The sequence below is a fragment of the Lygodium microphyllum genome, chromosome 3 (assembly GCF_053477565.2).
Source record: "Lygodium microphyllum isolate KBCC chromosome 3, Lygodium_microphyllum_v1.1.10, whole genome shotgun sequence".
NCBI classification, from domain to species: domain Eukaryota; kingdom Viridiplantae; phylum Streptophyta; class Polypodiopsida; order Schizaeales; family Lygodiaceae; genus Lygodium; species Lygodium microphyllum.
This window is the reverse complement of record NC_141137.1, coordinates 104,287,675-104,312,257: the sequence shown is the minus strand read 5'-3', so window position 1 is coordinate 104,312,257 and position 24,583 is coordinate 104,287,675. Positions and strand designations below refer to the sequence as shown.

Below are 24,583 nucleotides of genomic sequence, written 5' to 3'. Positions count from 1 at the left end.
TTGCGACGGATGACGAGGAAGGTGGACAGGAGATGTGCAATCACTTCATTGATGAAGTGCGTGTCTTGGTCATTGACTAGTTCGATGGGGCAGCCGAATCGTGAAATCACTTGCTTCCATAAGAACTTAGTCGTTTTAGCGTCGTTTTTTCGTGTTGCTCTCGCTTTTGCCCATTTCATGAGGTAGTCCGTGGCTACAATGATGTACTTGGCCTGCGAATATTGTGCAGCAGGACTGATGGGTTCAATGAAGTCAATTTTCCATTTTTCGAAGGGTTGTCGAGCAACAACTGGGGTTAATTCCATTTGATCCTTGCGAATCGGAACCTTTGTCCGCTGGCACTCGTCACAGTGCTTGACAAATCGTGCTGCGTTGCGGAAAAGCGTGGGCCACCATAGTTGAGACTGCAACACCTTTCGTGTTGTCGTATCTCCGCTAAAGTGTCCTCTAGCAATGCCGCTGTGTGCCTCTGAGAGCACATCATGTATCTCATGCTCGCAAATACATCTACGCAGCAATCCATCTTGCCCCAGCCTAAAGAGTTGGCCTACAATCAGCTGATAGGGTTGGATCTTAGGGATTAATCGCCTAAGTCGGGCTTTTTCTATCGGTCGGTCAGACAGTCCGTGCTCCAGCACTTGGACTATGTTATCTGCCCAATATGGCATTAGATCAGCCTTAAATAGATCTCTCTCGCTGGAAAGGTTAAACAGATGAGCGTCAGGTAATTCATCAACAATACCTTGTCTAGCGGCTTCTCCGATGGGAATGCGTGACATGTGATCAGCCATGTAATGCTGTTTTCCCTTCCGTACCACCAAGGAGAAGTCGAACTCTAAAAGCGGAAGGAGCCATCGAGCTATGCATCCTGTAGCGCAAGGTTTGTTTACTAGATAGAGCAAGGCTTGATGGTCCACGAAGAAGGTAAAGGGCGTGGCCAAAAGATAATGCCGGAATTTCTTCACAGCGAATACCATGGCTAATCCCTCTCTTTCCGTCGTCGAGTAGTTCATTTCCGTCTCAGTGAGTTGTCTGCTAGCAAAGCTCATTGGATAGTCTAAATTTTGTTCGTCAGATTGGCACAACATTGCCCCCACGGCAAACTTAGAAGCATCGATATGCACGTAGAAAGTAATGGTCCAATCTGGGGCTCGTAGGATTGGTGCTGTGGTTAGAGCCTTCTTCAACTCTACGTATGCCCATTGGCATGCTTTGGTCCATTCGAAGACAATAAGCAACTTGTACAAGGGTGTGGCAATCAACGCATAATTCAGTACAAACTGCCGATAGTATCCAGTATGGCCTAGGAAGCATTGAACTCCCTTATAGTTGTTTGGGGGTGGAAGGTCAACAATAACCCTGACCTTCTAGAAGTTGGTGGCAATGCCGTTCTTCGACACCACATGCCCTAGGATGCATCCATGCTTCATCCAAAACTGGTACTTTAAGGGGTTCAAGGAGAGACGATATAAGCGACACCGCTCGAAGACTGCTCGTCTAGGTGTTCGATCCAAGTCGAGTGGACACAGAGGTCATTGACAAAGACTTCTAACTCTTTGTGAAGCATGTCCTTAAAGATGGTGCACATGAGGCGTTGGAAAGTGGTAGGGGCATTAGTCAATCCGAAGGGCATGACTATGTAAGCAAAGACGCCCCACTCAATGGTGAAGGCAGTCTTATGCCTGTCTGCAGGATGCACTTGCACCTGGTTGTACCCTGAGAAACCGTCCAGAAAATTGTAGGCTCCCTTGCCTGCCACTCTCTTAAGCATATGGTCGGTGTATGGCAACGCATAGTTGTCCCTCTTGGTAGCAGCGTTCACCTTCTTGTAATTGACGCACACTCGGATTTTTCCATTCTTCTTTATCATGATGACTATGGGCGATACCCAGTTTGTGTGCTCAATTTCGTAAATGAATCCCACTCTCATCAGCTTATCAATCTCTTCTTTGACAGTATGAGCGTGTTTTGGGTTTATAGGGTACAGTTGTTGCTTGACCGGCGTTGTGTCTGGCGTCATGGGTATGTTGTGAGTCACGACACTCGGATCTACCCTCTTAAGCTCTTCTAAGGACTAGGCGAACACGTCTATGTACTCTTGCAAGAGAGCGACAAGACTCGTTTCTTCTTCATCAGTTAAGTCATCGGCAATGAAGACTAGTCGGGGTGTTTCCCCTTCCTGGGCTAGGTCCACCTCCTTGACCTTTGCTGGTCCCTCGATTGGTTCGCTCGTCTGCGCTTGACGTTTGGCACCTAACAGAACTACTACCCTATCCCCTTTCTTGAATTTCATAAATCGTTTAGGGAGGTCTTGCGGTTTTTGCTGTTCTTCTGTTCGTGTATCCCTGGGTTGTTTTGCCTTTTCCTGCCTTAATCATGTGCGTCTCAGGTGGACGGGTAAGTCCCCCTTGGTGCGTCTGGTTGTGGGCGGCCTAGGGATTTCTGGATCACTATCTGAACTAACCTCCGATTCAGAGTCGAACCCTCCGTCTTCGCTAGAAGAGGTGGTCTCCCATGGTGGGCGCAGTTCAGATGGTGATTCAGTCCTAAGTACTGATGTCGTTCCTGGCTGGGCTAGGCCTGCTTGCTCAAGGTCTATGGCTCCTACGTGTTCCAACCGGGCGTGATCACATTCCATGCGCATGACTCCTCACTCCATCTTGAAGATACTCTTTTTCTGTGGCTTGGAGTCTGCTCGTATTTACTCTATTTCTTGTCATTCAGTGTTGTATTCCACGGTATCTACCTCACCCTCACTTTCATCACTGAAGGATTGGCAGTCTTCGTATTCGTCGTTAGAATCCTCTTCATTAGACTGCTCGTCGTCTCCTATGGCTTGGTATATCTCTTGTTGTTGGTCAAGAATTAGGGCCCAGTTATACATGAGGTTTAAGTTATGCACTCTGGTCCATTGCCACTTGGATTCATCTAAGAGATCTTGGAGTCGTTTGAAATTTGCTAGCTTGTCCGTTAGGTATTCCAGTATCTCCTGGAGTTCCCTTTTGTTGGTTGGGACTTGGAAGTTGACGGGCTTCGGTTTTCCACGAAGACTTCCTCCCATCATGCAGACTGGTACGGAGGGTGTGTTGTTAGCCTTGCTGATTGTTTTGATGGCTTGCTCATACGCCTCATGATCTGAGAACGACATGTCGATTGTAGTGAGGACGTGCATCCAATCCCGCTCATCCTCTGGGCATGGGATATACTTGGTGAAGGGCCTATAGGACTTCTTGACCTGAGTATTACCCTTGAGCATAGCGGAGATGGCATCTAAGTCAACTGGTGAGGTCTTCCAAGTGTCCATCTCTACTCTCACGGCGTCCGTTTTATTGCTAAGGAAGATCAAGCCGTTACCCCAATCTTCGATGACTCTAGTGTTGCGCATCCAGGGTCGGCCTAATAGGATGTCGTAGTCCACTTCCTTTATGACTATAAAGTCAACGGAGAACTGGACACTAGCGATCTTCACTGGCCAATTCTTAAGTACCCCGAATGGCTTGACTCTCATACCGTTTGCTAGTGTGACATTAAACCTAGCAGTCTCAACAGGTGGGTTTCCCCAAGTCTGAAGCACTGCGTGGCTAAGCACACTAACTCCAGCTCCCGTGTCTACGATTTCCTTTCTCGTTGTGTCACCTAGGGCTACAACCGGTAAGACCGCATGCATCTCGGAACCTTTCCAGAAGGCATTGACGTGTAAGGATTTAGGCATAGAGTGCAGCGTCAAACTCGGTATTTGCGTCTCTGCGTCATGGTCATGAGAGTCTACCGTGACCTGCTCTCGTGACCCTTCAACCCAATGCTTAAAATCTTGCCATGGGGTGGGATGATGCCTAAGCAGATCTCCCAGTCCAAGTGTTACAGGGGTAGTCACCAACGTGGTCAGGAGATCGTTGGGTGCTCGTCTTTCTCCTAACCTAGATTGTCTTGGCCAACGGCCGTGACTGATCTGCGGTTCTGTAGCATCAAGGCTTGGCCTTAGCGGCACTGCTTGTTGTGCAGTTGCTTCTCTCGACTTTGGTTGAGCAGGTGAAACCGGCGTGCTTATGCTGGAGAGATCATCGATCTCGTCCTCTATGATGGGCTCTGTGTCTTTTAGATGCTCTTGAGCTTCCTTCACCCATTCCTTCACCTTTTCAATGGCCTCTGTCGCTTCGGATGCGGGTATTCCCCTATCTTAGCACTTCTCTTTGCGGCCATCTTAGGGGCTGAAGTCTCTGCCTTTGCGTCAGAGACATTCTTTCCAGCAGACAGAGTTGTAGCACTCTTCGTTTTTAGTGCGATTTTAGCTTCCGACCTCTTCCTCCTCCGTCTACGGCTCTTCTTTCCTATCGAGGCTGCATCGAGATTGCTAGGTCCTGGCAGAGAGATACCGGCCTGCTTTGTTTGGGCACAGGTCATGACCCGCAATGGGATAGGCATGGCCTCCCCATCGAGGTTCTTGACACCAAACAGCCCCAATGGGACAGATGGCACGTTGACTGAACTAGAAGATGGCTTCCGCTTTGGGCAATCAACGAAGAGATGAGTGATTCCGCACTTTGCACATCTTTGGTCAGCCTTGTCCCTGTTTTGCTGCTCCCTTTCAGGGCAGCGTGACAAGACATGTCCTGGGTGACTACAAGTCCAATAAATGATTAGATCCTGCGTTTGCCCTCCTAGGCCTCTACCTTGCCCTCTTCTCAACGCCATCATCGGCACTGGTCGATAATCCATAAGGACTGCGTTGCTCTCGTCGTCATGCGAGACGTAAGGGTATATGTAGGTTTCTTCTTTAGTTGGTTCTTCCACGTAGTGGACAGGAGCGTCATTCGGTGGATGGGTTATGTAAGAACCAGGCGGTCTAGGAATGCCTGTAGGATTTATTTCCATCCTAGGAACAGTTGGCTTAATGTCGGTGGATGGGTTACGTCAAGACCAGGCGGTCTAGGAATGCTTGTAGGATTTATTTCCATCCTAGGAACAGTCGGCTTAATGTCGTTAGGCGCAGGGAGGGCCAATGGGGCTCCCCTTTCGAAAAATGGCTGTGGCCTGTTCGCTAGGTAAGGCTGGCCGTATGGCTGTGAGTATGGAAGTCTTCTTGGCAATCTACAATGCGTGACGTCATGACCGAACCTATCGCAGTTAGCGCAAGGTCTTGACCTAGGGTCTTGACACTTGGCTGGCAAGTGGTTTCCGCCACAGTACACGCATTGGACGTGTGGGCGCATTGATAGTCTCAACATGTCTTGCAACTTGGTTAATTTCATCTTAACGTCAGCCAAGTCTTGGTTCGTCACGGTGGTTTTCCCCTTATCCTGGGATGATGGGATTGATCGCTCACTCGAGGCTGACGCTCTCTCTGAATTTCGCGAGTTGGTTTGCTCAGAGTTCGAGCTCCTAGAGCTTTATTCCTTCAGCTGATCGTCAACTCGGATGGCTTTCTCAAAGACCCTAGCTAGCGCGTCTCGCTGCAAGCTCGAGTTGCCTGCCAAAGTCTTATATAGTTCCTTGTTCCGAATCCCGCTGATGAATACAATTGATACTGCCCTTTCAGTCGGCTGCTCTCTAGTAGGGATTCTCTTGAAGAGACTCCTCACGTGGGTCACGTAATCGCGAATGTCCTCCTTCTCTTTTTGCTTGACGTTCATCAAGGGTACTAGTAGATTATCGAAGTATTCGGGCTTGGCAAATCTCTTAATGAAGAGATTCTTGAGGCCATCAAAGTTGGCTCGCTCTGCGGTATCTAAGCTCGTACACCACGTCCTACCCTTGTCGCCCAAGCAAAGCCCGAACAAGCTCGAGTTGCCTGCCAAAGCCTTATATAGTTCCTCGTTTCGAATCCCGCTGATGAATACAGTTGATACTACTCTTTCAGTTGGCCGCTCTCCCGTAGGGTATCTCTTGAAGAGACTCCTCACGTGGGTCACGTAATCGTGAATGTCCTCCTCTTTCTGCTTGACGTTCATCAAGGATACTAGTAGATTATCGGAGTATTCGGGCTCGGCAAATCTCTTAATGAAGAGATCCTTGAGGCCATCGAAGTTGGCTTGCTCTGCGGTATCTAAGCTCGTATACCACGTCGTACCCTTGTCGCCCAAGCAAAGCCCGAACGCTTGAGAGCGTTGAGGCCGTTGGCTTCGCAGACTTGCTCCAACTACTCAACAAAGCTGTATGGATCGTCATGGGGTTGATACTTATCGAGTTGCTTGGCAACAATAGGGATTTTAGACTGGCTCTTTGAGCCCTGGTTTGCTCCTAATCCTGCGAGCAGCGATGTTGCTAGCGCCATGGCACTTTGCTCTGCAGCGTGTTATCGAACAGTCGCTTCATGAGAAGCTCGCTCAGCGTTAAGTCTCCTTCTAGTTCTCTCTCATGGTCCGTTCGATTTGTGCCAGCCAGGTTCAGCACCCGCTGCACCTCTCGCAACTCCATGCTTTGCCTTTGGCTCCTAGCTTACTGATCCCTATTGTATTCAACCATACTTTGCAATGCTTTGCGGGCTAGCTTTCTCTCCTCTTCTAGAGTTGCAATGATAGCGTCTGGTGTCCTGCCGCGGTGCTTATACTGGGCATGAGCGTCGTAACTGCTAACCAGCTGCTGAATAGCATCTGGAAAGACTCCTAAGTCGAATTCCTCGTTAGATCTACGATCTGAACTTTCTTTTGCCATTGTCGAGTTCTCGTGCTCCACCAAGCTATCGATCAGGTTCAGTAGACCTGTCAAATCCACTTCATCGGCGCCCCTTGCTTGGTCCTACTTTGCGCGTTGATGGTTTGTCTATGTCTTGGGTCCTCTCCTACTGGTGGGTTCCTTGAGTGGTTTATCTGGGTGAGTTCCTTCAATTATTGAATACAATTCTCAATTTATGGCCACTCAATGTGTGTGTCTTTTCCTGTGCACTTGTGCTTAATCAAGCTTTCAGTTTCCTTAAGTGTACTTCAAGTGCGGAAATTCAGGGTGAGTGCAACAACCAATTTCTAAGCGTCTTACGCACTCTCATGTTGTTTCGGGCCTGATAGGCTTGCTGGTCAATTTTCTGGCCGTCTTGGCAGGGTTTAGGGTTTCTTTAATATGTTGCCTCGTTCGTTTTTGGTCCAATCAGGCTTTACAACTCAGCAGTTTGTGTTTAAGTCTCTGGGTCTTGCAACTGCCTACTTCTAGCTGCTAAGTGGTTGCGCCCTACGATTTTGCCTATTTCGTGTGCCAGAATCAAGTTCTGAGCGTCCTAAGGGCTTTCGACAGTTTGCACTGCCTAGTTCTAGCCGGGTCAGGTCAAATTTCTGAAAATTCGATAAAAATCTACACTCGGCCCAACTGGTTCAAATTGCAGGGTCCGAGTGGGTCACTCGGACGGGCCGAGGGCCGAATTCCCGACTCGGACAGAGCAGATTCGGACGGGCCAAATGGTCAATTCGGATAGGTTGACTCGGACAGTCCGAGGGGTTTTCCAATCCTCATACAAACAAAATACCTCAAAATACTTACTTGTTTCAAAGATCAAAACACCCAACTTTCTACCTATCTCAAGCTCCGTTTCGGGGATGAATCCCTTACTTCGATGCTCGATATAAGGCGCGCAAGTGCTCAAGCTTGAATCCGTTGGTCCCGGCAACGGAACCGAAATGTAGTGGGAGCTCACGCTCAACCGTCAAGATACACGGACCGCTTATTGTTCTAAGCGTTCCAAGCGAGCTCTAATGGTTATCTCTCACCTAGCCGACGCGCCGTCGATCCTATGAGTGTAGTGAGCTTACCTTAATGCCGATATGAGTAGTCTCCTCCCTCGCACACTTCGGTAGCTCCACAATCCTAGATGCTAGCTCAAGCATCCTCAAGCCTTCTCCATCTCCAAGCTCCATCCTCCATAGCCGCGTGCGCGAGAAAATAGAAGAGAAGAAGAGAAGAGGAGATGGTGAAGAGCTTCACCCTCTTGATCCCTCACTCTCACACACTCACTCCCTCACACTCTCACACTCTCACACTCTCACACTCCCTCTCTCAAGAGCACACACAAGCAAGAAAAGGAGGAGAAGAGAGCCATACACCAAAGAATGAGCTTTCATTCACTTTTTGAACTTTATATACAAGCCCTAAAATCCCATGGGCACCCATCCCTTTATTACATGACCGGCCATTGTGGCAAGGTCCTTTTTCCATTTCCCTCTTCTAGCCTTGTGCCTCTAGCCTACACCCATCTAATATTTTACAATTGGCACATGAGGGAGCCTGGCGCTCTTTTACAAGTGTTTTCCAAGTTTTTTGAGGCGCCATTTAATTTAAAGTTGCGCTTTTTGCCCCGGTTCATCTTTAGAGGCCGCCTGTGTGTCTTTGCTCTTTTTCCATCTTCCTTTTGCTTTTTCCTTCATTTTTCCACCATCTCGACTTGGGGTTAACATTGTAGCACTGTTTTTACCAGACTGCAAAGTTATGTGCTCCTTCAAGCTTCTTAATGTGCATGAGATTACTGCTGTCACTGCTGCCAGCCATGATTTTCAGCCCAAATGTGATCAGAAATTCAACAAATGCAGGCCCAAGTTGTCACACAAGTGACCGAGGTACAAACAAGTATCAACCAGCAATAAATGACCACGTAGAAGTAGAAATTTCAGATCTGTAAGTAAATTTTCAGAAGCACCAAACCATGTGCTACAACATTTCACAACTGATTACAGTTGTTCCAAGGCAAATACATCACATTACATGAGAAGTTCCAAATTTTAGCTGCAATTTCTGTTTTACATGTACCCACGGGCATAAAATTTGACACGCACGGTCAAAAGCCCCAAAATTTTTGTGCTCAAAGCATTAACCATCTGAACTGTCTTTGACATGCATAGAATAGGCCAAGTTTGCCAAAATAGAGCAATTTCAGCAAAACCCCCAAATTGCACTAACTGATCTGTCTCGATTGGATTAATACATGTTCCCGAAAGCATAAAACGGGCAAAATTAGCAAAATTTCACAAGATTTTGCAAAAGCCCCAAATTTCTCGGGTCCAAATGTGCACCAATGTCAATCAATCTGACTCAACTGAATAGAATTTCACCAATACGATAAAAGCCCCAAATCTTATGGGTCCAATGTTGAGAAATTTCACTCAGATAAGCAAAATTTCAATAATTTTGGTGAAATCCCCAATTCAAATGCACACAATGTCTGCAATTTCTGACGTAGATGCCTCAATTTTGCATGAACAACACTCAATCTAGAAAAGCCCAAATTTTTGGGCCTAGATTGCACAAAAAAATTGGAAGTTGTGCCTCCATGCGTGAACCCTTGGTAGGGGAAGAGGAATTTCAGAAAATTTGAAGGGGAAAAAAAATGGATGACGGGTCGACGAGAGAATTTCAGAAAATTTGAAGGGGAAAAAAAATTGGATGACGGGTCCGTTGACTCGTCAATCATGCGCTCGTGAGCCCCGCTAGTCCCGTCCATCGCATGCCTCGCTGGTCGACCTGTCTGATGCCTGGCTGTTAGTCGCCCTGTCTGATGCTTGGCTGCCGTTGTCACATTGGTCAGCACCCCACTGCTTGATGCTGCTCGCTTGGTCCCCTGCTCGCTTGGTTGTCAGGCCGTTGCTTGCTTGCCCAGCCCGTCACACCAGTGCCACGCGCATGCTGGTCACTTGACTGTTGCCATGTCGCCCGACTGCTGGTCTCAGCACAACCTGTGCTGAGCGAGCCTTGTGGCTCGAGCAGCTTGTGCCAGGGTCTCCGGAAGCTCGCGAAATCAGCACTTTGATACCAGTTTGTAGTGATGGAAAGTGCAAGGATCGAGACACTCAGTGCTTGCTAGCAGCAGAGAGAGTGAGAGTGAGAGAGCAGAGTATTCAGGAGAGTGAACATGATTTTTGGGTACAATGACGAGTGTACCACTTTAGGTTTTTAGATAGATATATATATATATGAAAGTACAAGTGCTAAGGGTGTGTTCACACCCAAGCACATTTAAAAGGCACGAGGGCCTTTATTCCCAACAAACGCAAAATGTAGAAACACAAAAACACAAATTACGGGTGAAGGGTTTCTCAATAATAGTTGGCGTCAACACTCCATTTTCCAGCAACATCTATAGAGGATACAATAGGCTGTGTTTTCGGCCTACAATTGCCGCTTGCATCATTGTGTCCCTCTTTTGTCTACTGCTCGTCTTCCAGAGCTGCTTACTATGATTTGGGATCTGTTTTGAGCATGACACACTCTAGTTCACAATCCTTTAGAAGCATGGGAGTTTCAAGTTTTGTATTCACTCTTGCATAGGGTGTTTACTGCATTGAGCATTGTATGCATTCATTCTTAAGTGCTCATTGTCTTTGAGTTACTCTTCACTTTTGTGTTCTTCCATTATCAGTTTGTGTTTTGGTGTCACTTGTGTTTATCTTGGGTGCTTGAGTATTTCTCTACAAGTCCTTTCCAGCCTCCAGGCATATGGAAGCTTGGAGGGTGGCCTACATAAATCTGCTCCTGTAAGATGCCATTCAAGAAGGACTGCATAGCCATCTGATGGACAAGCCAATGCTGGTGAGTTGTAAGAGCCAAGATAGCCCAAATAGTAGACATGCGGGCTGTTGGAGCAAAGGTTTTTGAGTAATCCAAGCCCTCCCTTAGTGCAAAACCCTTGGCAATAAGCCTAGCTTTATGCTTGTCCAAGGTGCCATTATCCAAGTATTTGGTCTTATAGACTTCACACCAATCACTTTCCGCTTGCCTTGACACGGAACCAACTCCCAAGTGTCATTCTGCTCAATGGAATTAAGCTCCTCTTGCATAGCACAGTGCCGAACATCCTATGAAAAATTTTCAGCACAAGGACATCGTTTTCCTTTATGGGAGGTGTTGGATTACGGGAGATAGATTTCTTCAGACTGATGGAAGCACGAGTGTTCTTCACCTCCCAGCCACGCCTAGATAAGTGCTGGCCTTCAAGCTTATCTCTTTGCCAGCCGTCAACTTGCTGGACTCCTACTATTTCTGGACTCCCTTACTCTCTAGGCTCCCCTTGACCCCGTTCGGGCGCCCAAGAGCCCGGACGGTCATTCTCGTGCATGTTCCCCTAAATTTACCTTAATGTAACATTAAATATTGCTTTTAATGTCACATTCCCCACTTATGACCTTAATGTGACATTAAATATCCCTTTTAATGTCACATTTCCTTCCCCTTAAGAATCGGTTTCGTCCTCGAAAACGATATTTGGAAGGTCTAACTGTAAATCGGGAAACCTTTTCTTTAAAGTACTTACTCGCTCCCATGTTGAGCTTTCCTCTGAACAATCTTTCCACTTAACCAAACATTCTTGATAAATAGTATTCCTTGTTCATCTATTACGAACATTTAATATTTTTTCTGGTTCATGTGGATTAGATTGGTCATAGAATAACTCCTCAATATCATCATTTAGGATTAGATTATCTAAATCTCCCAGCTTCTTTCTTAGTTTGCTTACATGAAAAACTGGATGTATTTTACTACCAGCAGGTAGTTGGAGTTTGTAAGCCAATTCTCCCACCCTTTTAAGTATTATGAAAGGACCACAATACCTTGGTGAAAGCTTTGGACAATGTCCTTTTTTCATAGTTTTAGTTTGTTCAGGCACCTTAAGGTAGACCAATTCTCCTTCTTCAAAGGAGATGTCTCTTCGGTGAGGATCTGCATATGCTCTAGCTCGACTTTGAGCCTTTTTAATATTTTCTTGAACAAATTTTACATTCATATCCTCCAAAAAGTCTTTAGCTGCCTGAACCTTTTCCTTATGCAGTCCTACTGCAAAAGGAGCTCTGGGCTGAAACCCATACATCAACATAAACGGACTATATCCAGTGGAAGAGTGTTTGGCACTGTTATATGCAAACTCTGCTATCGGTAAATACTCTTCCCAATTAGTTTGCCTTTTGCTTACATATGCCCTAAGCATATCTTCAAGAATTTGGTTAACCCTTTCAGTTTGCCCATCTGTTTGCGGATGATCCGCCGTACTCATGCTAAGTTTAGTATCCAATTTCCTAAATACCGCACGCCAAAAATGGCTATCAAATTTTCTATCCCGATCAGAAACTATATTTGCCGGAAGGCCATACAATCGGTATATGTTCTCTACGAACAATCTAGCCAATTCTGGTGTTTTAACATCAGTTGAAGTTGGAATAAACCTAGCCATTTTGGTTAACCTATCCACAATTACCCACACAGAGTCGTGCCCCCTTTGTGTTCTAGGTAAAGCAACAATAAAATCCATGGAGATACTCTCCCATTTTCCCGAAGGAATTTCTAATGGATGGAGAAGTCCTCCCATTTTTAATTTTTCAGCTTTATTAACCTGGCATTTATTACATTTGACCACATAGTCAAGGACGTTCTTATTCATTCCAGGCCAATAGAACTGCCTTTTAATAAGACTATAAGTCTTATTAACTCCTGGATATCCCGCACTAGGGGTATCATGACACTCAAAGAGTATCTGGCGCCTTATTTCTATATCTTTCGGGACACATACCCTACCCTTGTAGAGTAAATAACCATTATCAATGGTAAAATTCTTCCACTTGAATCCAGTTTGAGCAACCCCTGATGCTCCATTTCCTAGTTGAACATCTTCAAATATTCCTTCCTCAGTAGAAGCACTTTCATTTGGATCCCCATTTTTTATTGCTTCCCATATGTTGGAATATGCCGGATCAACCTGGCATTTCCCTTTTAAAGATTCAAGCAAGCTGGAAGTGAACTGAGTAAAACTCAATTCATTAATGATGGGCATTCTGCTGAGTGCATCAGCTACTATATTATACTTTCCTTTTCTATATCTTATTTCATAGTCGAACTCTTGGAGGAGTTCGGCCCATGTGGCTTTACGCCCATGTAAATCTGGTTGATCATTAAGCCACTTAATGCTTTCATGATCCGATAAGATCAAAAGTTTGGCACCATACAAATAATGCCTCCATTTCTTCATTGCATGTACTATTGCATACAGCTCCCTCTCATAAACAGAATAATTCTGTTTTGCACGATCTAATTTCTTGCTTTCAAAAGCAACTGGTCGACCTTCTTGTAATAAGACCGCGCCTATTGCCTTGTCACTGGCATCAGCTTCAACCACAAATGGTTTATTGGGATCCACTATTAATAATACTGGAGCTGTAGCAATAGCTACCTTAAGTTTTTGAAAACTTTCATTTTGGTCTGTTCCCCAATTAAAACTTTTCCCTTTCCCTTTAAGTTGGTCTGTCATTGGAACAGCTATTTTGGTATAATCTCGAATGAATCTACGATAAAATCCAGATAAACCTAGGAAGATCTGCAGCTCTTCCAGGTTCCGTGGAGGTGGCCATTCAATAATTGCCCTTACTTTTTCTGGATCCATGTTGATTCCCTCTTTCGAGATTATATGCCCTAAATATTTGACCTCTTGTGCAAAGAATTCACATTTAGTTTTCTTCGCATAAAGGGAATGTGTTCTTAACAGTTGGAATACTAATAATAAGTGTTCCAAATGTTCTTCTCTTGATTTACTAAAGATCAAGATATCATCCAAAAAGACTACTACAAAATGTCCTAGATAGGGCCGTAAAACACTATTCATCAGCTTCATAAAGGTAGCTGGTGCATTAGTGAGACCAAAAGGCATCACCAAAAAATCATAATGCCCGTACCTAGTACGAAATGCCGTTTTGGAAATATCTTGTGCCTTAATTCTTATTTGGTGATATCCTGATCTTAAGTCTATCTTTGTGAAGAATTTTGCCCCTTGCAATTGATCAAAAAGATCTTCCATTCTGGGCATAGGAAATTTATTCTTCACCATTATTTTATTAAGTGCTCTATAGTCAACACAAAGTCGCATAGAACCATCTTTTTTCTTTACCAATAAAATTGGTGAAGCCCAAGGTGAATTACTGGGTTGAATAAACCCTTTATCCAGGTAATTCTTAATTTGTTTCTCAACTTCTTGATGTTGTGTTTCACTTAACCTATATGGTGGTTTTGAAATTGGGTGTGTATCCTTATTTATATCAATTGGGTGATTTATTTCACCCCTGTCTGGTGGAAGGCCACTAGGTAAATCAGAAGGAAACACATCTTTAAAATCATCTAACAAACTGTTCAACTCATTATTTACATTCAATTCGCAGACATAAGAAAATTGTTGCTTTATATTACAGGAAATAAAAGTATTTTGTACAGGATAAGACCATAGCATATATACTTCACAAACTTCCTTCTTTATCAGCTTCTGAACTTCAGTAGAACATAGCAAAGGATTATCAGATACTTCATGTTCACCTTGAATGACAAAAGTCTTACCATCCCTTTCAAATTCCAGTGTATTATGGTAATAGCTACGTTTCAAGGATGGTTCCAATCCCCATAGCCACTCCCTCCCTAGAGCAATGTCAGCTCTTTCCATGTTCATTATTTGGAAATCAAGCTTATCTTTATATCCTTGAATCTCGATTTCCAAATTGGATACCATTGTATCCCATATTTTATTGTCTTGGCCTTGCATCATACGCACAACGTATTGATGCTCACTGTTTTGTTGGGGAAGTTTCAATTTTTTGACAAGTGCATAATTTATAAAATTATGTGTGGCAGAGTCATCAATCATGACTCTAACCCGTTTTCCAGCTATCAATCCATGTACTCTAAGTAAATCATGTGGCCCAAAGGTAGGCTACCACAAAGAAGTTGACATATAACACTTATGTTGTACATCCATGTGCAAGACCTTTAAAGATTTATACTTTTCATGACCCTTTAATTCTAAGGTTTGCACTACATGGATTTGTTTTTCTTTTCCCTTGCCCTTGTCCTTTTCTTTGTCTTCCCCCTTTTTCTTTTGAGGGCAATTCCAAGCAGCATGGTTAGGGGATAGGCAATTAAAACACAATTTTTGTTTTTTGGCCTTATCAAAGTCATCAGGACTTAGCTTTGGCCTCATATATGGTTTCTTTTCAAAGGGTTGTTTTTTACCCTTGAAAAATGGCATTTTTCTTTTAAATTTGCCCACAAATTTTGAGGTTTCTAATTCCTTAGACTTGGGCTCCATATCAGTGAGACTGGTGAGTGTACCTGGACGCATACTATCTTCATAAATTAATGCAAATTTAATTGCCTCTTCAAGCGTCTTAGGTAAACTCCGTTTTACTTCCTTTTTACAGGCTTTATCCAGTCCCCTAATGAATCCTCTTGTTTTTTGGAATTCATCAATTCCTTCTAGTTTGAGGATTATCTCACGATATTCCTCCAAATATGTCAGTAGGGGTCGTCCCTTTTGTCTGACATAATCCCAATCTTCCCAATTTCTTTCCATTTCATTTTCAGGAAGAAATTCTTTTAAAAATACGGATTCAAATTGAGCCCAAGTTTCAGGTATTTTATTCGCCTCCTTTAAAGTTCGCCACCACTTATATGCTTTGGGGCCCAAAGTTAAACTGGCCTCCAGTGCTTGGAGATGTGGTGGTGTATTTTTCAATTTATGTAAATCTTCCCATTTTTGGAGGAAATTAAAGATTGTATCTTTATTCCTATCTTTTTCCTCCCCATAAAATTGAGGTGGTTTCATATCTTTTAAAACCAGATTATCCCTCAATTTATGATGGGTTTGGGGTTCTCTAGAATCTCGAATAGTCGCAACTAAATTTTTCGATGAAGATGGGACATCCGAGATTTCTATTTTATTTTTATCTTTTTCCAACAATAAAGTTAGCTGAGATTTTATTTTAGTAAGTGTTTGAGTTAAAAACTCCATTTGAACCCCTTGAGTTTGCACACGAGCAGAAAGATCATCAAATTGCTCTCTCGTGGCAAAAAATTCTTCCCATTGTTCTTCTTGTATGTCTGGTTCATGGGGATCTGCCATAGGTTGATCCCCAGAACTAGGACTTTCCATTACCCTTTCTTTCCCTTTTTCTGCCATTAATACACTGGAATTGGAAAGCAAAAATAAGAAATTTGCATATAAGATAAAATACTTCCCTGATTTTTATGGCAGGCTGTGGCTTCAGTTATGTATGAAGTTTTTCTGCCTATCTCACAGCAGTCGCAGTCCAATCCGACTCAGCAATCTGATACTGACAGCTCCACTTCTGATCTGTTTCTCGCAGCTGCTGGCAGCTTCATCTGAGCTGATTGGTCCTCGCAAATGCTGGCGACTCTACTCCTGGTCCTCGTGGAAGCTGGCGGCTGCACGTCTGGTCTGGTTGGTCTTCGCGCTGGTCTTTACGTTTTTTTTTAAAAATTTTTCTCTGCCCGTTTCGTTCCTGCCGCAGGTCCCCATGACGTTAGACCAGTATTCAATGTCACTTATGTGACGTGGCGCTGCAATCTTTAAAATTTTGACGGCCCGTTTTCTAACGCGACGGGACGGGGCATTTCTGACTGGCGGCCTATTTTCTGACTGACGACCCGTCGAGTATTAATGCGACGTCTTGATGACCAGCGACCCCAACGATTATTTCCGTGACGAATCACGTCACGTCTTCACAGCTCCTGATTCCGGCTGCTCACACGATATGACCAAACTGACGACCTGACGGATTCTTGTTTGACGAATGATTAGAAACATAGGCTCTGATACCAATGTTGGATTACGGGAGATAGATTTCTTCAGACTGATGGAAGCACGAGTGTTCTTCACCTCCCAGCCACGCCTAGATAAGTGCTGGCCTTCAAGCTTATCTCTTTGCCAGCCGTCAACTTGCTGGAGTCCTACTATTTCTGGACTCCCTTACTCTCTAGGCTCCCCTTGACCCCGTTCGGGCGCCCAAGAGCCCGGACGGTCATTCTCGTGCATGTTCCCCTAAATTTACCTTAATGTAACATTAAATATTGCTTTTAATGTCACATTCCCCACTTATGACCTTAATGTGACATTAAATATCCCTTTTAATGTCACATTAATGTCACAGGAGGCTTTCTACAATAAAGACACGTAGCTGTTGAAATTTATGGATTAAATGTACAGATTAATATAGTGTTTCTTTGATCTGACATCCATCTTTTTTCCTGCATTTCAATATACTATTTATGTTTTCTGTAGTGCAATTTTTTCATGTCAACCTGGTTATTTATGTTGCCTGACCTGCATTAATAGATTCAGATCCAGCCAGTCAGATTCCACATATGTTGGTCAATCTGGATTGGTCCTGTAATGTTCTCTAGCATGTTATGTGAGTGATGTTGGCCTAATTTATCATGTTAGTGCCGTATTCATATAAATGCTTTCATTGGAAAAATGACAATGTCTCACACTAACCTGAGCGAGTTTGGACGATAAGTTTATGCAGTTAGGTTTATATGTTTCTAAAAATCAACTAGGTGAATAATTTGGGCAGAAGATAAAACCTATTTTCTTTGATTCAGAATAATCAACTGTTGCAATGTTATAGTTGGGAAAAGAGCTGTTGAGATGTTCTATATTAATGTGGAATGATTCAAGCATTATGATTTTCAACTAATTGATTTTCTAATTGTTCTGGATGTGATTGCTTTTCACTCGTTTTGTGAAAGTGTCTTTTTGCCTTGTGGATGTCAATTTCATTTCTCATTTTTCTTTTTTCCCAATAATCAAATGCTTTCAGAGCCTAGACAGCACACTGATTTGGTCCCTCACATCCGTCGAAGCAGCTCCTCTCTACAGTTCCGGATTATGCAAGCAAATTATGTTTCTAGTCAGCATAAGCGTAAACTAAGAAGTCTCACAGTGAATCCCACAACTGAGCAGCTCTGTGCCACAAGGTATATTTGAAGAGAGACTCGTTTTGCTAGTGAAGGCTTTGCTAGGTGTAAGGCAAACTGTTTTTAAGTGTTCTGGCTTATAGAGTTGATCGTTAAGTGCACACTGCTTGTAGTGAAGATTTTCCTGTATAATGTCATGTTAACAAAGTAATCTTTGTGTAAAGTTTATGAAGAAACACTTCTTCCTTCCTTTCATGTCATATATTCTTCTAGCAGAAGTTTCAAAGTATATCTGTTGTTACTTACGTGTGTGATTATCATGGTCTTTATGATTTCTTTGACGATAAGTCAAGTCTGGTTTACTTTGTGCTTACGTGTGCAATAGGTTATACTTGGGGCATGGTTTGTGTGTGCCTTCACTATTTTTGTGTTTTATGCTAGTTGATTCCAATGGAATGATTTCTGGGTTGCAGTTTTGTGGCAGTGTAAGTTTCAATCGTAAAGTCCATTTGTCTGCGTGCTGGGGATTATGGACTTTGTAGGAAAGCAAAAAAACCACTTGGTCTTCAGTGATGTTTCTGTTTATCCTTATGTCTTCTTCAGCCACAACCACGAACAAGAAAGAAAGAACTGGGCAGTTCAAGAACGACCATTACCTGTCACTGCATATACTATGCAGAAACATGGGACATGAGCCAAATTGAGGACATTGGCATTTCTGCCATCCTAAGGCTGAAAATGGCCGTATCTTGTTGCTATGACTTTAGGCAATCCTTGCAGTGATCACCCTACGAGTGCTTTAGCTATGCTACCCTCATACAAGAACCTGTGAGAATGCAGTGGAAATGAACAATAACTCGGAGTGAGAAGAGAGGATGGAGACAAGCCATTAGTGACCTTGACTAGAGTCCCTTCCAACGTGTCACTTGAACATTTGACCTTGAATTGAGTCCCTTCAACTCATCATTCAAGTTTTTCCTGTTTCAAGTCAATTTGACTTGGTGCTCAAGTCATCTGCAATTGGTACTCCAATTACTCCTTCCAAGTGTGACACACAACTAAGAGCCAAGCTACCCAATCCACAATGATGATGAGGGAAACTGGACCAATGATGATAAATATGTTGGAGTGGGGGGACTGTAGTAATTAGCCAAAACTGGAATGTGGCAGACCTGTAGCAAGGTAAAAATAGGATAATCCTTGTTACACTGTATTGGCTTGGTAGGTTAAAGAGTTATGCTGTGTTAAAAAAGGTTTCCCTTAATGTTAAGATGTTGAACTAATAGTTGCATGTTGTGAGAAATTTAATCTTTCATTACAAGTAGTGAAATGTGATTGCTTAATGGATTTTTCAATAATGACCAAAATTCTCTGAATGCTTCGATTGATTAGTAGTGGTATCAAGGACTAATAAACCACCCCACAACGCCCGCCCGCCCTGCCCCTCCCCCCCGCCGCCCACTGCATGTCCCCCCAAAAAAAGGAAAGGAAAAATCCCAAACACCCAAAATCGTAAAGAAATGCTTGTACAGAGATAGAGAATGTTGTATGATAAACACAGTGAAAGCAGTAGAACTCAAGAAGAAGAGAATTCAAACTGATGAATGAATGTATAGTCAAACAGTATACTTGTATGATATAATGGGCCTCAAACCTCTCGAGGTGGACCGGGGATGAGGTGAGCTGGAAGAAGAGTTGGTGACACCAATGACAGCTCTGAGAGTGTGCCATACTTTGAACAAATCCCAAAATGCAGCAGATAACCCCTGATGACCTTGGAATTGTGGCAGTAGCTGAATGACAGCCCAGGCTGCTGTAGGTGCAAATCTGGCTGAGCTGAGATGGCAGTCAGATGACTGGAGCAGCAGAAGATGACTGGGTGGCAGGTGGTCTGCCTAGCTGCAAAACGCAGATGGGAATAGTGTGTTGGTCACCTCCATGCTTTTGATAGTGAGCGATGAAACGGGCCTTCCTCCTCGGAGATGGTGGTAATAACCTGATTAATCTATAATTACAGCAAGTAATTAAAGCATGTAAATTGAAATGCACAACTTACCACTTAATCTTGGACAATGGACAGCCTATTGGCTCCAAAATAGGTGCTCCTCACGGTATTTCCTTATCTTATATTGCAAATGGATGGAGTACACCGAGATTCTTTAAATCTCCTCTGTCGATTCAAGTGCCTCTTGCTGTCATTTAAATGACTAGCAAACTTACAAACCAATTAAACCCTCGGTTTGCTAGAGGATTGCCTTCAATTGTGCTTCTTGGATGACAAATTTAACCAAAATATTTGTTGATTGCATGGCCATTTGAATCTCTTGAGATTGCCCCAATTTTAGTGACTCAAATTTAAGTCTCTAGGCGTTCAATTTCTAAGCATGCTTAAGCTGGTCGTCAAATCCTAATTTCTATTATAAATTAGGGTTTATAATAGAGAGTGACCAAAATCTCCACCTCCAATGGCTAAATTTGCTAGAGACTATTGAGGAAGGATGAGAATAGGTTGGAGGATGTATCATGGGAACACGAAATTTTGAGATGCTTTAATCTTGTTAGTAACATTTGATTAAGTTATTAATCAAACATGCAAGGTTGTTTAGCACATGTGATTCACATGGTAGTTAATTGATAGTAATAGGCTAAGGACCTCGAGGATGCGGTGGGTGTCAAAGGCAAAAATTGTGATAAGTTATGTGAATTGGGTTTTGGTGGTCAGTTGGTGTCAGTTTTGACCGTAGAATAGTTGTTTGGCCAATAAGTGTCAGTGATGACACTAGAGATTAGCATTGATTAATTAATTAATATTAGTCTAAGGGTCAATAGAGGTTGGAGACCACTCTAGGTTGCAAATGGCTTAGCCAATTTAATTATGGGTAGGCACATTTAATTTTGGGCAGGGTCAGAAGGGTTGAAATTAATTTTTAGGATTATTTACTTTTGAAACGTAATTAAATGGTTGGATAATGCTGAAAAATGAGTTTAGAGGGTTGCCACTTGGCAAAAATGGCCATGCAAACTGAGAAAATATTTTTGGGGATTGGGTCTCGGCTATTTAGCTAGTTTAGAGTTTGGGTGAGAGAGAGAGGGAGGTGTTAGTCCTTTATTTTTTGATCAAAGTACTGCAATTTGCTGCAAAAGACAGCCATGTGGGGGTCTCAATAGGCAAGGGACAGCAGGGAGATATCTTCAGGGGTTGGCAACAACATTGTTGATTAGGTGACAATATTTTGGAGATGCCTGGGAGTAGGTGAGTGCATTAAATGTAGGCTGGAGCAGGCAGTAGGCAGATTTTAGGATTTTCTCTTGAAGAAAATCAGATTTCTCTCTCATCTTTGCTTTCTCTTACCTTCTCTAATCCCTTCTTAGGAGATCTCAACATTTCTCAACCATTTTGAGCAGATCTCAGCCAAATTTGGTGGACAATAGAGGGATATTTGTTGTAAATTCTAAATATCTACAAAAATCAAGGTTTAGCACCACCCTGGGATGTGTGCCAATAGAAGGCATCGTATACTAAAATCAGCACTTGAAATTCGTGGAATTGACTAGGATTTCAGATGCCAGGCCATCCATTTTGAATTGGGGCAACATTTGGCCAGTTGGTGGTTTTATTTGTGAAGTCTTGGGTGAAATTCAAGGGGCAATTGACTCAAATTGCTTGTTGATTGTTTGTATAGCAAGATTTTTGGATCAACAAGGGAGATCGCGGAATCTCAACTTGTACTCAATCCATTAGCAATTAAAGTTAAAGAAATTCCGAAATGGGCGCCAGTTTTGGGGCCAAGCAGGTGTCTATTGTCCAAGATTGATAAGGTAATGTGTGCATTTTAGTTTATGATAAATTTGTAATTGCTGTAATTAAGTGCTTGATCAAGTTTTACCACCCTCTTTAAGAAGGAAGGCTGGTTTCATGGTTCCATTGTCGGGACACCACTCAATTCCTTGATTTGGTGGGCCCGAGGCGCTTGATTGCAAGCCAAAGCTTTGTGCTAGTGTTGATTTTTGCTCTCAGCTGAGAAATTACAGCAATATGTCTTTATAAAGTGAGATGGAATCAAGTAGTGATGATGTCTCTCAGTATGGACACTCACATGGGGAAGAAAGAAATGCAATGCCTAATCTTGGACAAGGTTCAGACTAGCTGAAAATGTTGCTGTTGGACAAGATGTAGGGCCTTCAAGGCATAATGAGACTGATGACTAGCGAAGTGAAAATGAATTTGATGACCAATTCAAGAATCGGATGAGGACAGCAACGGATCTCTTTTCTAAATTGACAAAAGATCCTCAATTTACCAATTTTTGAATACTTCGATGAAGGACAGCAAGGGCAAGAAAAAGAAGTCATCTTCTACACCTTCAGGACAGCAAGGTGCACTGAAGGCAATGCCAAAGTCTTCACTTGAAGCCCCCAAAGATGTTAATAAAGCAAAAGAGTTGGTACCTACAAGGCAAGGTATGCAAATGCAAGGCCATCATGGAAGTGCCAATCCAATGGATTTTGGACAGTCGAGCATGCATGCTATGATGGGGTAGCCAAGATACTTTGGTGAAAGCATGATTTTTCATGCTATGGTTGGATAGGGACCGCATACAAGAATGTATGATACAAATCCCTATGGTATGCAGCAACCAATGCATGGTGTGCAAGGGCCAATGTGTTCGGGTATGGCTGGAAATATGCAAAACTCTATATATGGCAGCATTGGCTAAATGCTTGGGACACAAAGTAACATATTTTGTAATGCATTTGGGGAGAAGTCGAATAAAAAGTTATTTAAGGTTGAGGAAAAGGGTAGGTCTGAAAATCAGCTTGAAAAGAGACCAAAATAGCAAAGAAAGGGCTTGAAAACATTGGGACAACGTAGGGAATTGATGACTGCAAATAAATGTTTCATTTGTGAACAAGAGGGTCATATTGCAAGGGACTGTCCCAATAGGCAGCAAGCTGAAAAATCAGAAAATTAGGGAGATCCTAAGAGAAAGAAGTCCGAAACATCAGTGGGATTGGTGTCTGATATTGTTAGTGATTAGTCTAATGATGATGCTATTGATTGTGTAGAGCCTGGGGCAAAATTAGGGATCAACATGAATTATTTTTCTTTTATAATTGTGCACGAGCCAACTTCATCTCTGTAGATATGGCAGTGTGTCTAGGTATAAAAGAGGATGAGATGGGATATACGGGAAGCTGGAATGGCATGTAAAGGCCATGCAGAGCCTATCACACCACCCATTGGAAAGCTTCAGTTGCATATATAGGGATATGTGGACAATGAAGAGTTTTCCATTGCTTCACTTGAGGGTTGTGATGTATTGCTTGGAATGCCATGGTGTCATCGTATGCATGCAATGATTGATTCTTGTGCAAAAGAGATCAATATTCAGTATATGGGAAAGTTACACACTTGATATAAAGTTAAAAGGAAAATCTATTCGTGTTGTATCTGTATAGTTGCCATTTCTAAAGTAATGAAAAATCATCTTTCAATGTACTTGGTTTTAACTAAGGATAAAGGTTATAGTGAGAATCTTGGAAATATCTGTAAGTTAGAGAAAGATTGCATGTCATTTCTAAAAATGTATGTTAACTGCTGCTCTCAGTCATTTCTAGGGAAGGTACTGCTTGAACGGCTTGAAGATAATGGCATAGTTTTTACTCTTGAAAGTAGCCCACCTAATAAGCCACCTTATAGAGTCCATACAACGTAGCATGAGGAGATTATGAGTTAGGTGAATGAGCTCTTAGAAAAAGAACTGATTCAACCCATCTCATCCCCTTTTTGTTCTCCAGTGATTTTGGTTTAGAAAAAGGATGGTTCACAGTATATATGCATTGATTGTCGCGCTCTTAACAAGATTATGATAAAGAATTGGTTTTTGATCCCTTGAATCAATGATATTATGGATAGATTGTAGGGGGCAATCGTATTTAGCTGTATAGATTTGAAAAGTGGGTATCATCAAGTATTCATTAGATTGGAGGATATGTCTAATATAGCTTTTAGGACATCTTTTGGTTTATGTGAGTTTCTTGTCATGCCTTTTGGACTTAGGAATGCTCTTTCCACTTTAAATTGGATGATGGTTTGCATTTTCAAGCCATATAGAGAATTTGTGGGTACTTTGTTTGATGACATGATTATCTATTCAAAGAATGAGACAGAGCATAGAAGACATTTAGACATTGCCTTCAATGAACTGTGTAAGTATAGGTTGGTTATCAATGACAAGAGAAGTCAATTCTTTGTACATGAAATTCATGTTTTAGGGCATATTGTATTGGGTGATGGTATTGGCATGGACCCTACAAAGGTTAAGGCAATACATCATGGTCACCTTAGAGAAATGTACATGAGGTCTGTAGCTTCTTGGATTTATGTTCTTACTATACGAAGTATGTACGCGGATTTACTGAAATTGCATCTCCATTGCATGCTAACAGAAAAAGAATGTGCCATTTAGATAGATAGTAGTGGAAATTTCAGCTTTTGAAAAATTAAAGGAAAAGATGACTTTAGATCCTGTGCTTGTGTTGTCCGATCTAAGAAAATCATTTGTTTCCATCCGCAAACTGATGGCTAGTTTGAGGAAGCAAATTTTATAATATTGGATCTTTTGAGGTGCTATATTTCAGACCACAAGACACATCGGAAGCACTATTTGCCATTAGTTGAGTTTGCATATAATAATATAGTGCATAGTTCCACTGGCAAAGCTTCATTTGAGGTGGTGGAGGGTGGCGAGAATGTATCACTTATTTTGCAAACTAAGGATAAGATCTTTGAGGCTGATCATTATGTGGAAAACTTAGATGTAGTCTATGCAAAGATAAAGTATTCACTTTAGAGATCACAGGAAAAGCAATCGAAGGCACTTGATCGCCATAGACATGCTTTGCAGTTTGTAGAGGGCGATTA

At 42.7% G+C, this 24,583-nt stretch overlaps 1 protein-coding gene across 2 annotated transcripts in view; it reads left to right on the top strand.

The window, feature by feature from the left end:
* LOC148038697 (transducin family protein / WD-40 repeat family protein) overlaps nt 1–24,583 on the top strand; it is a 137,299-nt gene that overhangs the window by 57,517 nt on the left and 55,199 nt on the right. For both annotated transcript variants that reach the window (XM_087674380.1, XM_087674372.1), the window contains exon 3: nt 17,562–17,718. In XM_087674380.1, the coding sequence (XP_087530506.1) occupies nt 17,562–17,718 (157 nt within the window). The remainder of the gene's footprint in view (nt 1–17,561; nt 17,719–24,583) is intronic.